This window comes from Vitis vinifera, chromosome 6 (assembly GCF_030704535.1).
Source record: "Vitis vinifera cultivar Pinot Noir 40024 chromosome 6, ASM3070453v1".
Taxonomy (NCBI): Eukaryota; Viridiplantae; Streptophyta; class Magnoliopsida; order Vitales; family Vitaceae; genus Vitis; species Vitis vinifera.
This window is the reverse complement of record NC_081810.1, coordinates 20,827,938-20,850,914: the sequence shown is the minus strand read 5'-3', so window position 1 is coordinate 20,850,914 and position 22,977 is coordinate 20,827,938. Positions and strand designations below refer to the sequence as shown.

Genomic DNA, 22,977 nt, shown 5'->3' with positions numbered 1-22,977 from the left:
TGCTCACCAATCCATGGTTTGGCAAGATAGAATTTTGGAGAAACCCCAAATAGATAATAACATATTGTCATTACCCACCTCCGTCCGCGTCGGCCTAAATTGACTACGGGATCCAGAGACTCCGGATCTAGTATATAGCTGATTCCAAGGATGGCACCTGGTTTCCGTTTCCCAAATATATCGTACGGGCTTTACTGCTAAGCTTGCCAATTCCAAAGACAGTTCTGGTTTCCCAACAAGGCGGCCCTCATTTATATCACAGCAGCAGTAGTTAAGCTCTACAATAAATCACAATATAACGAGCACACAATAAAATAACAGTAGGCAAGTCAGCACCTTAGATATCTCACTGACTATTAATCTCCAAGAAAATTTGCAGTTGAATAGTGTCCATGTTGTGCAACAGATAGATAGATAGATAGAGAGATAGAGAGATAGAGAGATAGAGAGATAGAGAGAGAGAGAGAGAGAGAGAGAGATATTGCCTTGGAAACATTTAATTTATAAAATGATAAAATACATAGAGGCATTCTAACCATTCAAAGTTTGTTCTCGCTACAAATGTGATTCTATCCTAAGATCTCTAAACATGTAAGCCTACCAGTGCAGATCCTAAGATCTCTAAACATGTAAGCCTACCAGTGCAGATCCATTTACATGTGTGCCGAACGTACCTACATTTAAAATATTAAGACTCAGTCCCAATCCGAAAAGAATGCCTGCCGACAATGAGCTTACCATACAGCAGGTGAGTTATAGTCTCTAATAATAGGTTGGTTGTATCTAAAAGCAAGTGCTCAAGTGAAGCACAAAATTAAGAATCATGGAAAATCTAGGATGATTTGGTACTGCCCTCCAACAGTCATTTATTTTTGGGAGGCTGGAGCCGCATTTACAAACAGAGAAGGCTGTAGAAAATAAGAGGTATGAAAGCATTATCAAGCTGTGCTGTGTAGGCCTCCAGCAAACCACTTGCGGTCACAGCTAAGAGAAGAGAGACCCAGTGCTGCAAAGAGTGGTATAAAACAAATGTATCAATAATCCAAGGAAGATAGTACTTTCAAGTTACATTAACAAATCTTTCCCTAAGTTCTTTTTTATAGGTCAGTTGGAAAAGCATATTAAGAGTCTCCTTACTAGACACACACACAACAAGAGGAACCCAAATAAGGCAATACAGTCGCGTTACACTAACAAAACTTTAACAAGTTGTGTCTCTCTTTCCCTTGGATTAGTTGGAAAAGCACATTATGAAGTCTTAGAAACTCTCCTCAGTACAGAGAGTTAGACTAACTATTGAGTAAGCCAAATAGGAAGGTACTAAGAAAACTTTCCCAAGCTCTCTCTCTCTCTCTCTCTCTCTCTATGGTTAGTTGGAAAAGCACATTAGCAAGTTCTAGAAAATCTTCTCACGAGAGAGAAAGTTAGACTAATTATCAAATAACCCAAATAAGATGGTACAATCGAGTTACACTAACAAAATCTTTTGGTTAGTTGGAAAAGAACATCTGGAAGTCTTGGAAAATTTCCTTACTACAAAGAGAGTCTAACAAAACTTTCCCAAGTTTGTTCTTCTCTTTTCTCTCTCTCCCTTTATTTTTTTTTTTGGGTTAGTTGGAAAAGCAAATTAGAAAGTCTCCTCATCAGGGGGGCGGGAGAGAGAGAGAGAGAGTGAGTCCTACCTGGGTAAGTATGTATCCAGTTGAAGCCAGAAGTGGAAGAAGGATTGAGCAAGCTACAAGGACAGATGTTATACCAGCTGCAGTACCTTCAATGGTTTTCTCTGGAAAATTTGCACAGGTTAGTGGTTTAAAAGAGAAAGCCCAAACAGGCAGAAAAGATAATACTTACTGCCAGTTTTGCTCCACCTGAGGACACCATACTTGTGACCAACCATTGATGCCTAAACATAAAAGCAAAAACATTCAAGTGACTTGTCAAAATTTCAATGAACAAATAAGAAAAAAAATATGCAGGTAGTAGCACTGAAGAGGATTATAAGCAAAATAATATCTATAGCTCCAATATTTCCTTTGTATCCAACAAATTCATAAAGGAATCGAAGTTCCTTTTTCTCAATATTTTATGTGTATTAAACTAGCAAATTATATAGTGCCATCAGGTAATTTTAACCATAAGCCTTTCTTTTTATAGGCAATGGTAACCATAAGCTATGGTAATAGGCAACCCTTGCTTTCCCACCCCACAACATATTCAATTTCAACTCTTTAACTTCTAAGAGTATTTGGCCAGAGAGATGGAAGGAAAACTGTAATTTACTTCACAGGCCCATAGAGCTGGATAGCAAGCGTGCTTTTTAGCTCCAAGTACACTCCAAATCATCATATATTAGTTTTCTATAGCTCCAATATTTCCTTTGTATCCAACAAATTCATAAAGGAATTGAAGTTCCTTTTTCTCAATATTTTATGCGTATTAAACTAGCAAATTATATAGTGCCATCAGGTAATTTTAACCATAAGCCTTTCTTTTTACAGGCAATGGTAACCATAAGCTATGGTAATAGGCAACCCTTGCTTTCCCACCCCACAACATATTCAATTTCAACTCTTTAACTTCTAAGAGTATTTGGCCAGAGAGATGGAAGGAAAACTGTAATTTACTTCACAGGCCCATAGAGCTGGATAGCAAGCGTGCTTTTTAGCTCCAAGTACACTCCAAATCATCATATATTAATTTTGCTCTGAAAGACTCCAGAAACTTATGCATCCTTGGACAATTTAACAAACTTATTGTTCCATAAAGTAGCAATTCCAGTTGAATAGGGTAGTGTGTGTTTTTGATAATATGTCAGAACATATCAAAAGTTCCAAGGAAGTGTAAACATCACCAATGTTTACTAATATTGTTCAATTGAGACACATCAAATTCCCCAATCCAATGTGCCACGGGGTGTAACTATAAGGAGCAGGTGCCACATCACATCACAGGAAGAAGGTTTAATTTTTCATTCCCCTCAACAAAAATTCCAGATTACTTCTCAAAAGAAAATTTCCATTAGAGAGAAGATAAGTACACGATGACATATTGATCAAACAAAGCATATGGTACAAGAGCCCAGCAGCCGTACAAAACAAAAGCTTCTACTGAGCAAGGTATTATCCTTAACCCAAAAACCTCAAGCAGGGCAAAAAGGCCCTACGAACTCAACACGGATAAGGCAATGATCTTTCAGATCTAGCTGACATAGGCCTCAACCTAAAAGAGAAAACCATATCTTTAATCAAATCAAACATCCATTCAATTCAGAAAAATATATCTCAAAGGACCTCTTCATCAAATAGACACCTAGCTGACATAAGCCGTAACCTAAAGGAAGAAACCATATTTGTATCCAAATCAAGGATCCATCCAATTTAGTGAATGTATCTCCAAGAGCCTCTACATTGCATAAACATCCAGAAAATCATCACCCAGGAGACACCTGAACATGACAAGTTCCCTAAGCCCATCAACAAGGCCATACCCAATCCCCAAATAAGGCCAATAATTTTGCTTCAATGGCAAATTATTGACCTCCCTAATGATCACTCCCAAAGGTCATTTGACTAGGATTTCTCAATAAAAGTCCACTAGAATTGAACTTAAGGCAACCTACCACGGTTGCAGGGGAACCCATTGACATTTGTCATCCACTCTCCTCCAATTGTATAGGTCACACTGTTGTTGGGTTTTGAGTTTCAAAATATTACACATAATTTAATTTCCTCAACAAACGAGGTTCTAGCCAAATTTTCAAACTTTAGGACTTTATAAAATTCAACATATGCTATTAAATGTATCTACAGCTTCTATGTGATAATGATTTTCACAGCTCAAAAATTTAACCTAATATATAATGGCTAAATTTTTGTTATTTCCTAATAAAGACCAACATTTAATGATCTCTGGTTCCTCTCAGTACATTGCATGAAGCTAGAAAACACACTTGTATGTATGAGCATCAAAATACATTTTGGGAAAAGGCATTTTTATCACATATTAACTCAGTAAATATTTGATAATGCACCTTGAGTTTTATAAAAAGAAATATGGACATGCTTGTGATTGTTCAACCTTAATGTGCTACTAACAACTTTTAAAATCTGAAGATACTAATTGTGCTCAAACAAGAAAAGTAACTAAGAAAGCAATTCCAGTCTAAACACCATCACTCACCATTGTATCTCCAATGCCAAGGCTCAAAATTCCAGCAAAGGGGGCAAGAGGTCGATCATTGTAACCAGAAGACATCCAGATAGGAAGTGCACATCCCAATAAAAGTGAAAAATGGCTAAACATAGCAAAAGACAAAAAGGTTATCAAATTAGAACTTATTCAAATCAAACATATGCACTAATGATTTTGAGCATTTGGGGAAAAACCAAATCATACCTGACAACAAGAAGATTGGAATCACGGTGATCTGTGAAAGCATTCATAAACTGGTGCACAAGTTGTCCCAAGGGCCAAATTCTCCATACCTGTCTACAAAAAGTATGGTTATGCAAGATTTACCAAGAGAGAGCAAGAAACAAAAAAACATTTTAACATTGTTCAAGCACTTATCATGAGAAAATATTAAGATATCACATTACCTGCGAGCAGAGCAAAGGAGTGGTTGAAACATTTTAACATTGTATATGCATGTGACATATCATAGGTTCAGTAATGGAGATAACGATGTTAACTTATGCGCTTATGCCAGGCATAAATATAGGAAGTGATAGATTTTGTCATTTATTATTTATTTTGGATATTTTATTATTTATTATTTATTTTAGAGTCATTAATTATTGATAAACTCTTGAAACTAATTTTTGGACATTCAAACACTCATATTTGAATCAGGTTCAAAACTTTTTTTTCCTGCTTGAGGAACACCTGACGTGATTTGAGCCTGAATAGAGAGATGGGGATGATTTACTCTTGATATAATGTTTGCATCATTCCTGACTTACATTACTTTTTCTTTCAGATGTTCATCAGTAAATCAAATCAAATGAAGGACAATGCATCAATTTGCCCACAAGGCACATAAGTAACAAGTACTGATGTCTAAAGGTATGTGATATTATGATTATTTGTGTAATACTGTTTTGATAAGTATAACTTAATTTATGTGTACTAAAATTTTTGCAATATGCTCCGATGGGTTTGTGGGAGGTTCCAAGTTCAAGTCCCATCAGGGACAAGAATTTACCTATCCAAAAAAAGGAAAAAAAATTGCAATATGCCCTAATTAACAATTTCCAAACAACTCAATTCAACAAAGCCTCAATCACAACAACTACTTGGGGTCACCTGCAAATTAATTTTGTATTCATGGACTCTATCTAGAATCCTTATGGAGTTTTTCACACACATGCATGTTTTCTGTAACAGTACCTTATTTTTTTGATGGGTAACATTGCTATAACCTACACTTATAAATTACACACATTTTCTAAAAAATTCCATGCTTTCTGTCCAAGTTCAACACATCATTATCCTTTTCTAGTATGCAATATATACTGCAGTACCAACATAAATCTTGAGTGATGGAAGTGAAAGACAAGAGCCACAGCAATTAAACTTTATGCTATGTAATTATTTCTTATATGTTAAGAAAACATCATAATGTCAGTATCAACTGTGAGCAAATATGCTGCAGAACTTACTCGAATAATTTCTAATGTCAAGAAAGCTGCCAAAGCTGCACCGAAGGCTAGATCAAGAAACTTTGGCTGGAAGAAGAAATGAATAGTCAATAGAATATCTAAGCAAAATGCTAGAAGAATAACATATAGCCCAAATGAAAAAGAGAGATGAAAAAGATAAAAGGAAAACAAGATAACAAAATATCCTTGTTTCATTCACCTGGAAGATAACAGCAGGCAGAAACATCGAAACAGCCATCAGATGATAGTATTTGCGAAGAAGAATCCGCTCCACTTTACTATTCTTTGAGATGTTGTAAAACCGCAGAATTGATGCATATATAACGCCCACCCAATAAATACACAATGATAGTCTTTTAAGTGGTTCCGAGAAAACAAATTTGAATATCCTGCCATAAAATAACTGATGATAAGATAACAGGTTATCCAGATGAAATAATGAGATATAAAGAATCACTTAGTATTGGAACAAAGCTATGATTATCAGCAAGAAGCAGCCGACCAAATTAATTTCCAAAACAAACATATGCAAAATTTAGTACCCTTGATTCAAATGATGTGCACATGAATTACAACAGACATGGATGGGTTAACAAGATGACAGGCAAATGGGCCAAAATGAACGGATATAACTCAGGACTACTTTCCAAGATGATCCATTCATTGCCTGTGAATAAGTGATCAAATTATATGTGACTCAACAAAGTGAGAATGAGGAAATCAATGTGAGTTATGAGGGGGAGAAATTGGCTTGTAGAATATTAGTGATTGCATCAAATTCCTAGTAAGGTCAGAGCTCAAAAAATCACCTTACAATTATTGACCCAACAGAAGTTTTAATGCAAATAATGTTAGTTCAAAAACACAAAGATAAAGGAATCCACACAAAGATACATGAGGTTTTAACGTGATTCGGTCAACATGCCTATGTTCATGGATGTGAGAATCATTTGACTATACCATATAGAATATTACAAAGAACAAAAACTAGATACAACTACTAGGTTTTCAAAACATTTCATGTTTCCTCACTCCTTATAATTACACCATGAACCACAAACTCCCTTGTTCCACCAGGTTGTAGTTGACTTCAAGCTGCTAAAGAGTTGAATTCATTTGATGTATATTTGTGTTGGAAGTATTAGAGTATGGTAAATGGCTATGATAAGTAAAGGAAATGGAATTTGGGGAAAAAAAATTGAAAAATGGAAGAAAATTTTGAAAATATGAATGAACATTCAAAAGTCCTCCAAGATTCAAATGGCCCCTACATGAAGTTTGAACCCTAATTCTTCCAAATTGTTTTTTTTTTTTTTTAGCTCGATTTTTTTCACTTTTATTAGACTTTTTGGTAAACTTACTTTGTAAAAACCTACTCTAAATATCCAACTAGGGTTTTGATATAAAAACCAAGCATTCCAGACTAAGAATGAGGCAAGTGATCTCGTAGCCATTATTCTACCTTGAGACTCTTAACTCTCAAACTCTTTCAACAGCCTTCTTGGAAGTCCTTTCTGTAGAAAGGCGTGATGCATTGAACTGCTTGCCTCATACAATTTTAAAGTAATCCATTAAGGGGCATGAAGTGTTGTGTTGCATATGTGAGAGAAAAGTGTAGGTGCTAATTGTATAAGACTCTTAGGGTAGGTGCACCAGATTAGGTAAAGTAGGTGTGTCCGGATTAGGTAAAACAATGTACCTTTTCTTTTCAAATTTTGGAAATTTATTCTAAGGTTGTGTAACTCAAGGTTTTTTTACATCAACAGAGCTTCTAAAAGAATCCATACATATTTTTTTCAAGTATATTTGGTGTTCCTTGTGTTGACTGATCTTTTTATATTCCCGATTGAATTAATTGATATAGAAGAAAATCCAAACAAATTTTTAAATTGGGATACATGAAGCTTGAACTATTTATTCACCACTTCTAGGTAGTTTTGTTATTAAGAACAAACTTTCACATTCTTTGGTTCAAAATAATCTCAATGACTTGTTTGCCTTTTTATCTACTTTTATTTTTTCAAAAGATATAACATTTTCATAACATGTGTAGAAATACCCAAAGCTAAAGGAGCCCTATTTTACAAGCACTTTCATGTGTTTTGAAGTGTTTTTAGGGCTTTACAAACATGTGCATTATATTGAATCAATTTGAATGTTTAGGATTTCAGCAATGGTTGTATAAAAGACCTTGAGATATAGGTGTATTGAGATTGATGATCCATTAAGATTTAGAATTATGCTCCACCAAGAATGAGCACTCACGTGAATAACAATCACCCATAGAATTGAATTTTCATTAGTCATTGTATTCTATGCACATACATGTCATTTCCTAGCCCTATGCAAAATGTAGGCCCAAACTACCAGAAATTATTAAAAAGAAATTACATGTCGTTGTGAGGCCTCCTTTCCACCCACCCTTCATGGAAACAGTTCCACTGAAATATTACCAGGCAGTATAACTTGCAGTCCTAAAGCTTAGTACCACTACAGGTCAAGACAAAAATATTACAACAGTTTCCCCAATGCTGTAACTTACAAGGACCATATTTAGTAGGCAGGAATAGGATGTAAAAATCTTATTCTCATTTTTTTTCCTATTTTTGGAACCAACTAATAGGATAAGTGAGTGTGATAACTTATCTTGAGTCTTGTTTATATTACCTCTATATAAAATTTAATAATCTTACTAAAGAGACGAGATATTACTTATCTCATGAATCATTTCACTTTTCTATTTTCCTTCATTACTTCAATCTCTCCAGCCTCTTTCTCTCTCTTGTGAAGTAATGTGGTACAACATTTATTATTCCAAAAAATTAAATTTTTAATCCAAAAAAAAAAAAAAACAAAGTAAAGAAAATGTATATGTATGTATGTATATATATATATATATAATTTAATATTTATTTTATCTATTATTAAATTTTAAATGTTTTAGCAATTAATATTATTAATTTTTAATGAAAAGCCATGCAGTCTAAGCTACTTATAAAGCAATTTTTATCTAATAACAAACCACACATTAGTATATATTCTATCATCTCTTGACCACTAATCCAACATAACAAACAAGGCCTTAATTTTTGTAATCATATAACGCATGCCCATGCATAACAAAGTATTGACACCGGATAAGATACATCCATCTCCTCCATTTCACATGAAACCAATGGCAACCACTTTGTAAATTCAAAAACTTGCTCAACTCCACCTCAGATGAGATGATAACAAATAAAATGCACTAAAGTAAATAAATATGTCAAAATAAAATGAAGCATGAAGGAAGTAAATACCATAACAGCGGATGCATATGAAAATCCAGAACAAACTGCATCCATAATGGGATGATCACAATCAAGATAAATGCAAGGGAAGTATGGAAAATAAGAGATTTCCCAATCTCATTGCACGCCCTTGCTTCAGAGTGACCAGAACTTGCAATGTGTTCCCAAATTTGAAGAAGAAATTTAAAGAATATTGGAAAAAGAAGAAGGCCAAGCACCACTCCCTGCAAGTAAGAGAAAATCCTTTCTTATCCAGTTAAACATTCACAACCAGTTTCATAACTCAAAGAACCATACCTGAATGATGGTACTAATCTCACTTCTTTTAGCTCCATACTGTAAGTCTAATGGTATCCAGTATCCATCAATCTGTTCAAACAATTACATTGCCTGTAAAAATGAATACATTGCTGACTTTTCCAGGAATAAGTAAAAAACATATGACACAGAAAAGAACTGACCTTTGCAATGGTACATCCTAGCATGTCGCCAAAATAGAGAACCAGACCAGAAGTCACCAGAAGTGCTTCTCCTAAGAAGAGAGAGAAATGATAGTCACTGAGGAGATGACAGACAGGTAAAATTAGGTTAAGCTAAGCAAATTAGTATTTTTCATAGGAAAACAGGATATATATATATATATATATATATATATGTACATATAGGAAAACTAGATATTTATTTTACCTTTTGTGGGGGACATACTTTTGTACAAAGCTCAGGATGTACAAAAGTATATCCTCCACAAAAGGAAACCATTGCCACAGTGATTCAACCTCCAGTGTTGGCATATAAATCTTGACAGACCCTTCCAAAATATCAACCTAACAATGCTTAAAATTTGTTAGAACATTTATACCAGGCTACAACTCAGAGTTTGAACATAGGTTTCCAAAATGAACACAGGTTTCCTATTTCAATCATATTTTTAAATAAAAACATTAAAATGTATAAAAACAATTAAAAACAGGTAAATATTTACAATATTCATACACTTGTGACAGGGGTTACTTTTATACATAAATTTCAAGTGCCAAGCATTTTCAGTGGCAGGAAGTTGTCTTATCACTAGTACATTTTCTTTAAAAAGCAACAAAAGCTATTTTCATATGCATGCAACTGATGAGAAAATGAACGTTATCATTATCATAAGTTCTAAGGTTATTTTATCATTTTGTTAAATATGGAAAGCTTCTGCATTCAGCAAACAAAAATGATAATGGAAGAGTAGTAGCATGATACACACCAATGGAAGCACATGATGGAAAAGTATTATGAACATGCTGAATTAATTTCACAGCTGCCACTCCATGAAAGAGCACCCACAGTAACAGTAGTACTGTGTGCAATCCTGTAATAGATGAGTAAATAAAAATATTAATCATACATTCTTTTGTTAGCTGAACTACAAAAGATATAACATTAGTAAGCACCTCTGGGTTAGAAATAGTCAGTCTAAATAGAATAAGAAACTAAAATGAGCACCTCATCATATCTCAAGTCTCAACCCATGCAAGACAAAAATGGTACAGTAGGTGCAGAATTGAGAACTCACCATAATATGATACTATAGCAAAAGACACACAGCACAACACTGCACATGAAACCACGCAACTTGAGCTAAACTTCAAACCCTGAGGACTGTTCGAAGAAAAGGAGCAGCTATTGTTGGGAGAACGCCGCATGAGTAAGAAAATGAAAATAAGCACACCGAAGCAGCTGGCAGAAGTGGCCCAATATTGCACTTTCAAATATCCAAGCTCTAAACAAAAGGATTTAACAACACTGTCAATATAAAGGATGATAGCACAAGAAAGTTTGTGAGATGGAATAGAAAACACTTCAGTTAATGAAAATCCTGAGAAATCTTCTTTGTAAGATAGAATGGAAACCATTATGGAAGAAATAGGGAGTGATCAATTGAAAGCCAGAACAACAAAGTCATGCACAAAATTTGTCAAGAAAAAGGTCTAAATTGCTCCTTTTGTTCCACTATGACACAAGCATATTAACTTCAACCCTTTTTTCATTTTATTGACTAAAAGGTACATTCCCATTTCCACCCTTCTTTTAATTAATTCAATGATGAGTTCTCCCTCAACAGGATCTTGATTATTCTATTCAAACAGTTAAATAAGGTTTATAACAATTAAATATTAAAACTGCATAAAATAGAAATTATACATTATCCTTTTTTTTTTTAGGCAAACAAAATTCTAGTTAAAGGCACCAAACCAAAAGAGGACACACCCTATATACACAACATGTGTACAAGGGGCACAAAAGAAACAGGAAAACCAAACTTCCCACCAAAAAACAGCAAAGCTAAATCAAGCCATCTACAGTCTATACTATCAGTAAGCTCTATCAATGTACAATTTTCCAATTCTAACATAAAGATATTTAATGGAAATTTCCTTTAGCTTTTGATTTGAATGCTCTTCTCCATTAAAAACTTGATCGTTAACCTCTCTTTAAATACACCAAAACAAGCAAAAGGGAGCCAATTGTGAAACCTTTTTATGCCATTTATCTAGCCTCCGAAACTCCGGTCCAGCAGAAGGTCTTTGACTGAGGTGGGAAAGACCTGCATAATGTCATATCCAAACACAAGATTTCTTTTTATTTTTTAACTTAGTACAATCTCTTTCCCCTATCTTTACAAGCACTAATGCATTTTCCCTTCCCTCCATCCCCTAATTCTCTGGGTTTTTTTTTTAATGAATTAAATCCACCAAAGAACTCATCCACAGTTGAAACTAATAGACTCTCTTCCCTAATGGAATAAACTGGGAGTTGCACAGCAAGTAAATCCACCCCATTTAACAAATACAATGCAAGGTTTATCAATCCCAGGCATTATGATGCAATTTGAAATCTTGTCAGTTTTAACTCCTTATGGATTTCTGGGATCATGGAATTTATAAATAAAACCACTGGCCTTGTCAAATTCAAAAATTAAACAATCCTGGCTCCTACAAAAGAACACTGCCTAGCATTGTTTAAAATGGGTAACTCATACTTAAATCCAAAACATCCAAACTTCAATTTAATATGCAAAATGCCCCAAAATTAAAGTTAGCAAGACCATAAAAAATTGTTCTCCATCCAGATTTTCTATAATACAATGCAACGTAACCGATAAGAAAATTGGCAAACAATATGGCATATTTAATCTTATCATTAACTGATATAAATGTAACAAAATTACAAAATTTCTTGTGCGTCTTACCAGAACAAACATGTGAGTCTAAGTTATCATTTGCTCAAGTTAAACTCAACACAACAAAGCCATATCCCTTGTTAAGCATTGGAAATTAAGTTTTTCTCATGATATTAACCAGTGTTTTAAAAGGCTATTGAGGCTTGCCTCAAAGTGAAGCTATGAAAATTAGCCTTGAGGCTAAAGCATCAGTACAGATAATCAAGGCTTAAGCCCATAAAAGCCCTATTGAGGCTTATGTCTCAAATATTCAAAAGGTTTTAATGGGTTTAGGGCTTTTATGGGCTTTATGTATATATATATTGTAAGATGTTTAAGCCTCAATATTCACGGTTTAATAAATTGTGCTTTTATGAGATTTTGATATAGATTAATAAGTTTTGTCTTAAGTTCAAGACTAGGGTTAGATGTACATAAATGATTATTCAATGACTATGATAGGATTTGTTGATTGACATAGCTCCATGTAAGGAGAGGAAGCCTGTTTTTTATTTGTTTTCTACCTTCTTTTTTGCTTGCCTACTTGTGCTATTGTATTCATAGTGTGAACTCTGATGCGCCCTTTTCTTTAGGTGTTGTTAATATATATTCAGTTTTTCCTATTAGAAAAAAAACTAGGGTTAAACCTTTTATAAAGTAAGGCTTAGTTAGCCACCAATTAATCCTTTAAATGGAGGGGGAAGAAAGAGCTTGGGAAGAAGAAATACAGAAGTTGCTGGCCTTTGTAATGGTTGAACTTGATATAATTAATTTCATATTACTGATAAATAAAGAACGAAAGACCACTATAATTGATGGATGAAGAAGAAGAATGTGTAGACATTAACAATGATAGCGATTGGATACGATTATGGTTCCTTGGATGATCCTTACTAGTGGTAGCAATGACAGTCTTGAAGGATATTTGATGAAGCTATGAGAGAGTTGAATTTAGAAGACAGAGAGAGGAATTAAATAAGAAACTATTAATACTGATAAACAACTAATTTGATTATTACAAAGTGCATGGATTTCTTATGTTCAATTTTCATGTGATTTATTAATATATTTTTTTAATTATCATTTTTCTTTTGATAAGTTTTTATTTATTTATTTGTTAGGTTCAGGCTTACACTTTGATCCACCTCAAGGCTTATGCCTCACCTCATTTGGGGCAAAACGCATCAAAGCTGCCTTTAGCCTTTTAAAACATTGGTATTGACCCATATTTTTTTAGCCTTCCACTTGTTCTAGTGCTCCCTCATCTTAAATCATACCTCTCCACTTCACTAGTCCAATTCCATCACTGATGTTAATGCAAATAATTAAACCATCTTACATTGTTACCTCTTATCATGAATTGATGCTACCTATAACTTTTCATGAAAGAATTCATGTCTTATTCCATCTCTTTGGGTACTCATCCACCTTTACATCCTGATTTAAGTTGCTCTCATTTTCAAATATGTTCCTTCTTCTAGCATCCAGTACATAAGCCATTTTTGTATGGGTAAAGCAAGAGAATTTACAAAAAGTAAACATTAACAGAGCGCCCCCAAAGTACACAAGAAGTATACACAAACCCCTCCCCCCCACATCTTCCTCCCTTAATAAGAGCCCAGCCAATCATCAAATTCTACTAAAGGTGAAGGACCAAAAATTATAAACAACTAAGACTAAGCCCAAATATTACAAAGAAAAGAGTGTTTCAGCCCTTAGAACAGAATGCTCCTCATTTTCACATATCTATTGTTCTTTTCCTTCTAAACAGTCTAAAAGATCCATACGGGAGTAGCATGCCATGCCTTTTTCCATTTTTTTACCTATGAAAGAGTTATGTCATCCTAATAGTGTATCTCTAACCTAAGAGGGTAACACCTAAGACACGGAAAATAGGGAAAACAATAAATGCCATAAAATCCTTGTCTTGATATATATAGTGAATAAGAATGTGATCAATGAATTCTTTCTTTAAATGACAAAGAAAACATTTGTTTGCCAAAGACCATCCTTTCCTCTCTAAATGATCCAAGGTTGAAACCTTCCCATGTAGCCTATCAAGCAAAAAATCCACCTTTAGAAACACCCAAGAGTTCCAAATAACACTTTCCGGAACAGATACTAAACTTCCTAGCTCCAAAGCCAAGTAAAGGATTTTAACAGAAAACTTACCATTCTTTGACTATATCCAAATCACCTTATCTTTCTCTTCCAACACCATAATCCATGGGTATTATAAGATTAGAGAACACTTAATAGATGGTCTACAATCTCATGACACTCCAAAGGCGCCACTCCATCCATCTTACTTTATTCCTATGAACCCCATCCAATGTCCCCCCCTTATGAAAATCAAATCAACTAAGCGTCCGTTTGGATACACTTCATTTTTTCTATTTTTAAAAATAAAGAATAATAGCAATTTCTATATAGAATATTAGAACTCTAAGAGGCTTACATTGAAATGTTAATGGTTTTTAAAAACTAATTAAAAAAATTAAGGTCCTTAATTAAAAACAATTTATTAACTCAAATTTAAAAATTTTTTAAGATAAGCATATAAGGTAAGTCTACTTTTTTCATAAAAGTTTCTACATTTTATATATAAGTTTCTAATTTTAAAAATAAAAAACAAAAAGTATATCCAAACAAAGCATAAAGAAATCCCTTCTTGACATCCATTGTCCATTAAATTTTTTAAGATAAGGATATAAGGTAAGTCTATACCTTTTTCATAAAAGTTTCTACATTTTATATGTAAGTTTCTAATTTAAAAAAAAAAAAAAAAAAAGTATATCCAAACGAAGCATAAAGAAATCACTTCTTGACATTGATTGTCCATTAAATTTCATCGTTTGCTCGCCTCTCCTAATTATTTTATCAAACCTATAATCTATATATTTGAGGCTTTCCTCAACCAAAAACCATCGGATCTTAAAGTGTCTTTGTAGGTTACTCTGAAAATTAACATGTAGTCTAGTTTTGGCAATTGAAACTATATTTTCAACAAACAAATACAGCATGTACACATGGAATTTCTACCTAAAAATGCCGATTGGGTTTATCCAAATGAATGTTAGTACAAAAAGATAATGATGCGCATTTCATGTTTATACTCTTAGCCCTCACAAAGTGGGTTCCAACCTCTGAGAAAAGAGGAAACATGTGGTAAGTGAATGCCACTGTAAATGATATAGTCACACCTTATAAACATGAACTCTTCGATTTTGAAAATTTATAAGCATTGAAGGGAGTACTTCAAATACCTTTAATTCCAACTTCATGCAACGAGAATGCTCTTGATAGCTGAATCAACCTTGAGATCATAACAGCAGGCAGTGTAACTGCCCCCAGAAATATCCCTGACGAAGCACCTGGCCTGGAAATAATTTTTTTAAAAAAAATGCAAAAAAAAGATTCAGAATTACAAGATAACCAATAACCTGGACGAGTATCATGTCATCCATAATCCCTAAATAACCGAAAGCTAAGTCATATGTGATTCTATTATACATATGTAAATGTTACTAGCAACTACAAATTTCATTCAGAGATAAACCCTAATCCACCATTAGTCACCACTACCTTATGATCAAATTTAGGAAAACAGAAGACATTAAAAATCCTGAAACATAGATTTTCCACCGTTGACCTGAATGAGCAAAAGCGTCTACTCAATTGGACCTAACACAACTCTGTAGCATAATAATAAATCCATGACAATTTTAACTTTCTCCATACAAAAAGGACAAAAACTACAAAATTCACAAATTTCTTTCAATTTCTCTCAATTTTTTCCCGCGTTTTCTCCGGGAAACTCAATCCCACCCTCAAACCACCAACAGAAACCAAATTAAAAGCCCCAAAGAAAATGCAACGCAAATTTTGACAAGCATGAGGAAAATTCGTTGAAATTTAGAGAAAATAATGAAAAAACCTGGTCTTGAAGGGGACAGAGAAATTGGAATTGTCGAGGCGAATGTCGAGGAAGAGGGCGGCGATGGCAAGAAGGAAGAGAACCAGGGCTTGGGAGAAAAGCGAGGAGGGAGTGGAGAAGAGGATGGCGGAGATGAAGAGGAGGACCACGGCTCTCTCGCCGTTGCACAACGACTGAGAAGCCATGGCCAACACCGTTCTAATGGCGTCTTGCAGACACAGCGATTCAGAGATAAGGGAGAGGGAAAGAGAGAGTTTTGGCGCGCCTCGAGGGGGATGGAATCAATGGTTGGGTGACGGCCGATCGACTTTTCTGTTACATTCAGTTTCAACTTTCAACTACGCCGGTTGGTGTTTTTCTTTTTCCATCCTCATTTGTATTTTCTTTGATGTAAAATCTCTTGTCATATGACGAGTGGAATCAGTCATAGTATTTGGGAGTGTGAACCGCGTTACAAAAGTTCAAGGGCCTGCGCTCCACGCCAACGCGCTAAACGGTCCCCTTTTTTGACCCTCTATGCACTCCAACACTTCAAAGGATGGATTATTAATTTGTAAATACTTTTAACAGAATTTCATAGGGCTGTAATTTGGGCTAATACACCTATTCAAAATAAATAAATAAATAAATAAATCTTGGTTCAACCCAACTCTACTTAAATCTATAATAATTTTAAAAAATATATTTTTAATTTTAAAATGAATGTGTGTTGTTTTTTTCCCCTTAAATAACACAAATTATTGGTAGCATAATTCAGCTAATTTGTTTCCTGGTTTCTTTTTTATTCTATTTTATTTCATTTTTTATTAGGAAGTTGTTGTTTCCAGACAATCCAATTCACCACATGAAAAATGATAGTTAAACAATTTAGTGTGGGCCACACTGAAACTTATGAAAAATAGCTTTTAAAATTTAAAATTTAAAGGGACTAACATTTCATTTTTTTTTAAATTATTATCTTTTTTAAGGTATATTTATTATTATTTTTGTTTTTTAAGGTAAAAATAATTTTTTTATGCGAAAATGAGTAAGATAAAGTTAATAACAAATAATAATAATTTGGAAAAATTAAAAATCCTATTTTATATACAATACTTTTATTATCTATGTTTAATTTATTTTTTTATTGTTGATAAATTAAAAATCAATCTTGGTTCAACCCAATTCTACTTAAATCTATAATAACTTTTTAAAAAATATTTTTAATTTTAAAATGAATGTGTTTTGTTTTTTTCCCCTTAAATAACACAAATTATTGGTAGCATGGTTCAACTAATTTGTTGGGTGTTTTTATTTTATTTTATTTTATTAGGAAGTTGTTGCTTCGAGATAATCCAATTCACCACATGAAAATGATAGTTTGCTAAACAATTTAGTGTGGGCCACACTGAAACTTATGAAAAAAATAGCTTTTAAAATTTAAAATTTAAAGGGACTAACATTTCATTTTTTTAAATATTATTATCTTTTTTAAGGTAAATTTATTATTATTTTTGTTTTTTAAAGGTAAAAATATTTTTTTATGCGAAAATGAGTAAGATACAAAGTTAATAACAAATTATAATAATTTAGAAAAATTAAAAATCTGTGGACCCCGCATTTCCGATCGCTCGAATGCGTTTCCCACTCGATGGCGAGCTCGATTTTGATTTGAAAAATTGATTTTTATTGATTATTTGAAAATGACTTGGAGTCGCCACTTATTTTTGTTTTATTTTTAAAGGGTAAACAAAATAAGAAAGAAAAACCCTAAGTGTGACTCCTTATTTTGGAAAAGGTGATCTACAAAAACCGGATCGGGTTCGGGGGTCAGGTTACTTATCGGGAAGGTACGGTAAAGACCGTAGCACTCCTCTAAGCCCTAAAGTCGGGTCTCTACTAATAAAGTGGAGCTGACATGGTAATCAATGAGAAAATCAATGAATACTCGAATCAATCATGCACATATGAGTATCAAAACATGCATATAGCAAGACTAGAATAAAAACAGATGCGTACCTGGGCAACGATCTTCAATGCGCTATCAAGAAGTGAGATTAGTGCACAATTAAAGAATAGTCACATGCATATCATAGAGCAGAATAAATCATATATGAATAGCAATCAAATCAACCAATCAATCGATCAATCATAAATCACATATGTGGGGCTCCACCAAAGCCCGTTTATTTTTGCATGAATTAATTCCACAAATTCCATTATTCGGAACTACGGAATTTAAATTCATGTTTATTTTAAAACGTTTTAAAATGATGAAAAAAAAAAAATCGAAAGTGGCTCACCGAAAAGAAAATGGCGGCTAAATTTTATTGAAAATGAGTCTTGTGGAACCTAAAGACTCTAAGGATGAAAATTTTGATGACTTGAAATCATTTAAAAAAACGAAAATTGGAAAATCATTTGAAAACAGGGTTAGGAAATCTTTATTTCGAAATCACAGGGAAGGGATTTGAAAGGAAGTGACATGCAACATAAGGATGGTGGCCATGCAGAGAAGATCCCATTTTTGGCCCACTTTGAAGGAGTGTTCTTTCTCTTATTTCCTTTCTTAGTACAGCGAGCCTGATTTGAGAAAAACTGAGTCAACTTCCAGATTTAGGGCCTCTCAGCAATCCTTGGTTTGATATATTCTGGGTTCGACCAAAGATCTTCCCTCTGCATCTCAATCTCTCTTTCCTGGCTCACAATCTCCTTGGGAACATCTTCCGTAACAAGAGATTGCACTTAAAGACAGGCAACAGCTTGCATGGCCAGGTCATCAATTAGCTTCATTTCCTGTCTCTCAATTCGCAGCTTCAGCAACTTTCAAGTGTAGAGTCTCCTTTTCAGCCTCACCGTGGTTTCCTGAGCTCCATTGCTTCTTGCATCACTTGCAAAATATTCAATAACCTGACTGATGAGCTTTATGAGTTCAAGATTTTCCAGATTTGCAAGTTACCGTGATGACTGTGCAAACGTGAAATCCCCACCCAATACTGCCATTTTATAACGCACAGGGAATTTTCCTTGCATATGGGCTGTTGGCGGCTTGGACTTATCACCTGGGTCTCTCCATAGTCTCAAACCCAAATCAGTGAGAACAGCCCAGACTTTCATTGGGCTTACTTTTTGATGCTCATGACTGAATATATAAAAAAAATGGAGGTTCGGCTCTCTAAGTCACTTCAACACCTTGAAGACCTTTGCATGAATGACTTATTCTTTCTCCAGTAGAGATACCGAGAACAAACCTGAACCCTGACATCATCTCTTTGGGTCTTGGAACTTCTTCTGGGAAACCATCAAGACAAGGGATGACAGTGATATATTTGTTGGACGAGGTGGCTGATGAAGCAATGTGAAGTGTACAGTGGAGAAGCTAGTATGAGGGGCGTGAAAAATGGGTACGGGTATGAGAGTTAGGTGTAGTGTTGATGAGTTTGGAAGGATGAGAATATAGGAATAATGGTGAGGGATCGTATGCATGAGATGCATGCATGCGAGAGGATTGTGGAATAGGTGAAGGGGAAATTAATGGATGAAGATGAATGATGAGAGAATGAGATAGAAGATGGGTACGATGGTCCTTCACTATATGTAACTAGAACCTTCTGTAGCTATTATGGAATTATCACCACTATTACAAGAGGATGAAACCCAAGCAACGTCACCTGAGGAGTGCTCCACACTTTCTGTAATCACTTCAATAAGGTTTCAGTCAACAGTCAACTTGTTCAAGGTCAATGTTCCTGTCTTGTCATTGCAGAGAGCATCCATGCATGCCATTTCCTCAATGGCCATCATTCTTTTAGTGATTGTATCCTGCTAAAAGACTTTCTTCGAGCACAAGAGTTCTCATCACAAAAACGCACAAAAAGGATATTGGGGCACTAATGGGGTATGTACCCACCACGACCTGGGTTTGGCATAAGGTCCAGTATAACTGCCTCTTCTGTATCATGCCCAGAAACTGAGAAATTCCCAAGGCGATGAACTCTTCAAGCTTGACTTTGAGGATTCGAATTTGAAAATACATCTAGAGGGGGTGGTACAACAATCTCCCATGGGGTAGCATGTAGTTTCAATGCGTATGAAGTTTGAATCATGACGAAGATCACAGTCTTCCAAGAAGGACTTCCTGATTCGATTTCCTGAACTACAACCCATTTTGGTGATCACCCTGCTCAACTCCAACAGTATAGATGCATGAACCATCAGCAGTCAAGAGGCAATACTAATGCCCAGGTATGGCAGCCACCAATTCTAAGCAGAATAATTCAACAACTCCCTGAGCAGTGAGTCAATAATGACCCAAACTCAGAATAAATGTCCACATGAAGAACAGGTACTGCTTCATGCAATTCAGATTTGACCTTTTGGACCACATGGTGAAGGTCATCTGTCTTTTTCCAGTCCATTGTGCAGCACAATCTCCTTAAGAGCCTCACTGTCATTGGTATGGTGATTACATTCCAGATTCAGCAGAAAGGGTGCATCTATAGACACAGTAAAGGCATCGGCCAAAGCATTCACAATATACGCATTCTCACGAGGATTTAGCTCAAGTTTCTTTCCTCTGGACGTCCAATGCGATCTACATAGCTTTTCAGGCACTCAGAAATACTCAACTGTATGGAAAGTGACCCTCATGAGGCTCTCTCAGAGACACCCCACCTCCAAACCATGATAGCCAATCCCAAATGAGATATTTAACACCACAACCACAGCAAAATCAAAGGAATGAAAACAAAGGCAGAGACCAGAGTGAAAATTGAGAGAATGATGGACTGGGAATCAGGTAAAGCATGAATGTATAAAGCCTCATTTCAGATGACATCCATGGGCTCATACAGGTGAGGAGATCTTAAGCTAGACTTACAGAGTGTATGAAAAACAGAGTCCCACTAGCTCCAAACCAAACCACAAGAAATGACAGTAAGATCAATAGCAACAGAGCATAAGAAAGGATCCAAAAACCAATAAATTCAGCATGTAATCCATATTATCCAACTCAAATTGGCGAGCAATGTAGAGTAAATCAAAATGGGAAAGAGATGAGAAATATATGAATCAAAGTAAGCAAGAAACTCACCTCAAACTTACCTGCAGCTACTCTCTTCCTCTGTTATCTCCTTTTTTAAGCTCTTGCTCTCTGTCTTGCTTCTCAAGGTACTCCCAAAAGCTCCTCTCAACAACCAGAAAACACATTACCCTCTCGCATTACCTCACTCTCTCTACCTCTCTCAAAATATCTCTCTCCAAAGTGTCTCTCTCAAGTGTTTCCCTCTCTCAGAGCTTCCTCATCCTCAAAAAAAAATCCGCTCCCCTGCTCTGAGGTCCTCCCAAGAAGAACCTCCACCAAAAATATCTCCCAGGAAAACTCCCCACAGCAAACCTCACTCTCAGGTTCCTTTTCTTGGCTCCCCAGCCAGAAAAACCCCCCTTTAAAAATGATCCCCTCGAATGTCTCCCTAAGCTCTCCCAAAAAAAACCTCTCATAACAGAAACCTCAAACCTTCCTCCAGGAAGCTTCCTGCCCAAGCTCCCCAAAAAGCTCTCCAGAATCTCTCACAGTTGTCAATGGGCTCTCCCTCCATAACAGAAACGTACCCCCCTCTGCATATCCTCTCACAGCCTAGGTATCTCCCCCTCAAAATACCTCCAACGGCCAGGAAAGAGATCAAGCAGCTGGCCACCCCACTCCTCTAACCGTCTGCAGCTTTTTGCAGATTCTTTGGACACGTGTCGCACACCCACTGGCCATCAAAAACACCACTCTGGTGCTCTAACAGCCAACCAGAGATTGACACGTGGCCACCCAAGATGGCAACACCTATAAAAAATGGCTGCATAAAAGCAAGCCCAGAATGGGGGTCTACAAAATCCTATTTTATATACAATACTTTTATTATCTATATTTTATTTTTATTTTTTTATTGTTGATAAATTATTGAAAACACTAATGAAAGATAGATATATAGAAGAAGATAAGGCCAACATGGGAAAGCTTTGTGAGAAAATAAAAAGGAACAAAATATAAAAAAATTCAATGTTTGTGAAGATATTGTTAGGGATGGTAGCAGACTAGTTCCTGACGAGTCGCCTTCATCCCAACCCCGCCCCATTTATTTGAAACAATTCTCATACCTATTTCATTTAAAAAAATTAAATAGGGCGGGGTGGGGCAGGCAGATGGTGGGTATGATAATTCCCATACCCGTCCCTGACGAATTTTAATTTTTTATTTTTAAATTACTTTTTAATTATATTAAAATAAATATATTTTATAAATAATTAAATTATTATATATTTTTTATAAATTATTTTATTAAAAATATTTTTTTATTATTTGTATATTAAAAATAATAAAATAAAAATTAAATTAAATTAATTTTAAATTATAAATTTAATTTAATTTTATGTATAATTGGGGCAGGGCGGGGTGGGGCAATACCCGAACCCGCCTCGGGTTTTAAAAAAAATTCTCAAACCGATCCCAAACCCATTTATTAAATTAAACTCCGTCTCATTAGGGACGGGGTGGGGCAGGTATTCAAAAAGACCCGCCCCATTGCCATCCCTAGATATTGTTATGACCATCTATCTAAATTTGTATAATAAAATAGGAAGATGTATATTATCTATGTTGTATTCATTCACATTTTTCTTCATTTTCTCAAATTGTTTGTTTATCAGCCTTTTCTCCCTCTCTACCCATTTTTTCATTCTTCTTCCATTTTTTTTTTCATTTTACATTTGTCATACATAAAGTGTATGTCAGTTACGTATTTAATCATATTACCTTATATTTATTATATTTATTCAAAGATTAATTATTTCTTTGAGATTAGTTTCAAGAGTTAAAATAAGTGTAGTTCATCCTAATTATGAAATTTTGAATAAAATAAT

At 34.8% G+C, this 22,977-nt stretch overlaps 1 protein-coding gene across 2 annotated transcripts; it reads right to left on the bottom strand.

Moving 5' to 3' along the window:
* Window positions 1-481: 481 nt before the first annotated feature.
* LOC100261999 (dolichol kinase EVAN) lies at window positions 482-16,489 on the bottom strand. 2 transcript variants are annotated; one of them, XR_786098.3, is made up of 15 exons: window positions 16,090-16,489; window positions 15,419-15,531; window positions 10,506-10,712; window positions 10,197-10,301; window positions 9,412-9,482; window positions 9,248-9,319; window positions 8,960-9,174; window positions 5,860-6,049; window positions 5,661-5,726; window positions 4,396-4,484; window positions 4,180-4,294; window positions 1,852-1,903; window positions 1,683-1,783; window positions 636-1,006; window positions 482-597 (listed from the first exon to the last, which is right to left on the bottom strand). XR_786098.3 is itself a non-coding variant. In XM_002273626.4 (14 exons), exons 1-14 carry the CDS (start codon window positions 16,272-16,274, stop codon window positions 893-895), a joined length of 1,695 nt encoding a protein of 564 aa, XP_002273662.1. In that variant the 5' UTR covers window positions 16,275-16,489; the 3' UTR covers window positions 482-892. The 2 variants fall into 2 exon arrangements, 1 of the variants encoding a protein (XP_002273662.1); XM_002273626.4 differs by having other exon boundaries at window positions 482-1,006.
* Window positions 16,490-22,977: the final 6,488 nt, after the last annotated feature.

Bases quoted from the DNA above. Each gene is read 5' to 3' on its own strand.
- LOC100261999 (XM_002273626.4), bottom strand. From the start codon at position 16,274: ATGGCTTCTCAGTCGTTGTGCAACGGCGAGAGAGCCGTGGTCCTCCTC. The intron at 9,175-9,247 runs GTATGGTTCTTT...TCTTACTTGCAG, and splicing joins AGATTAGTACCATCATTCAG to GGAGTGGTGCTTGGCCTTCT. The intron at 1,007-1,682 runs GTAGGACTCACT...CACTCTTTGCAG, and splicing joins CTGGATACATACTTACCCAG to CACTGGGTCTCTCTTCTCTT.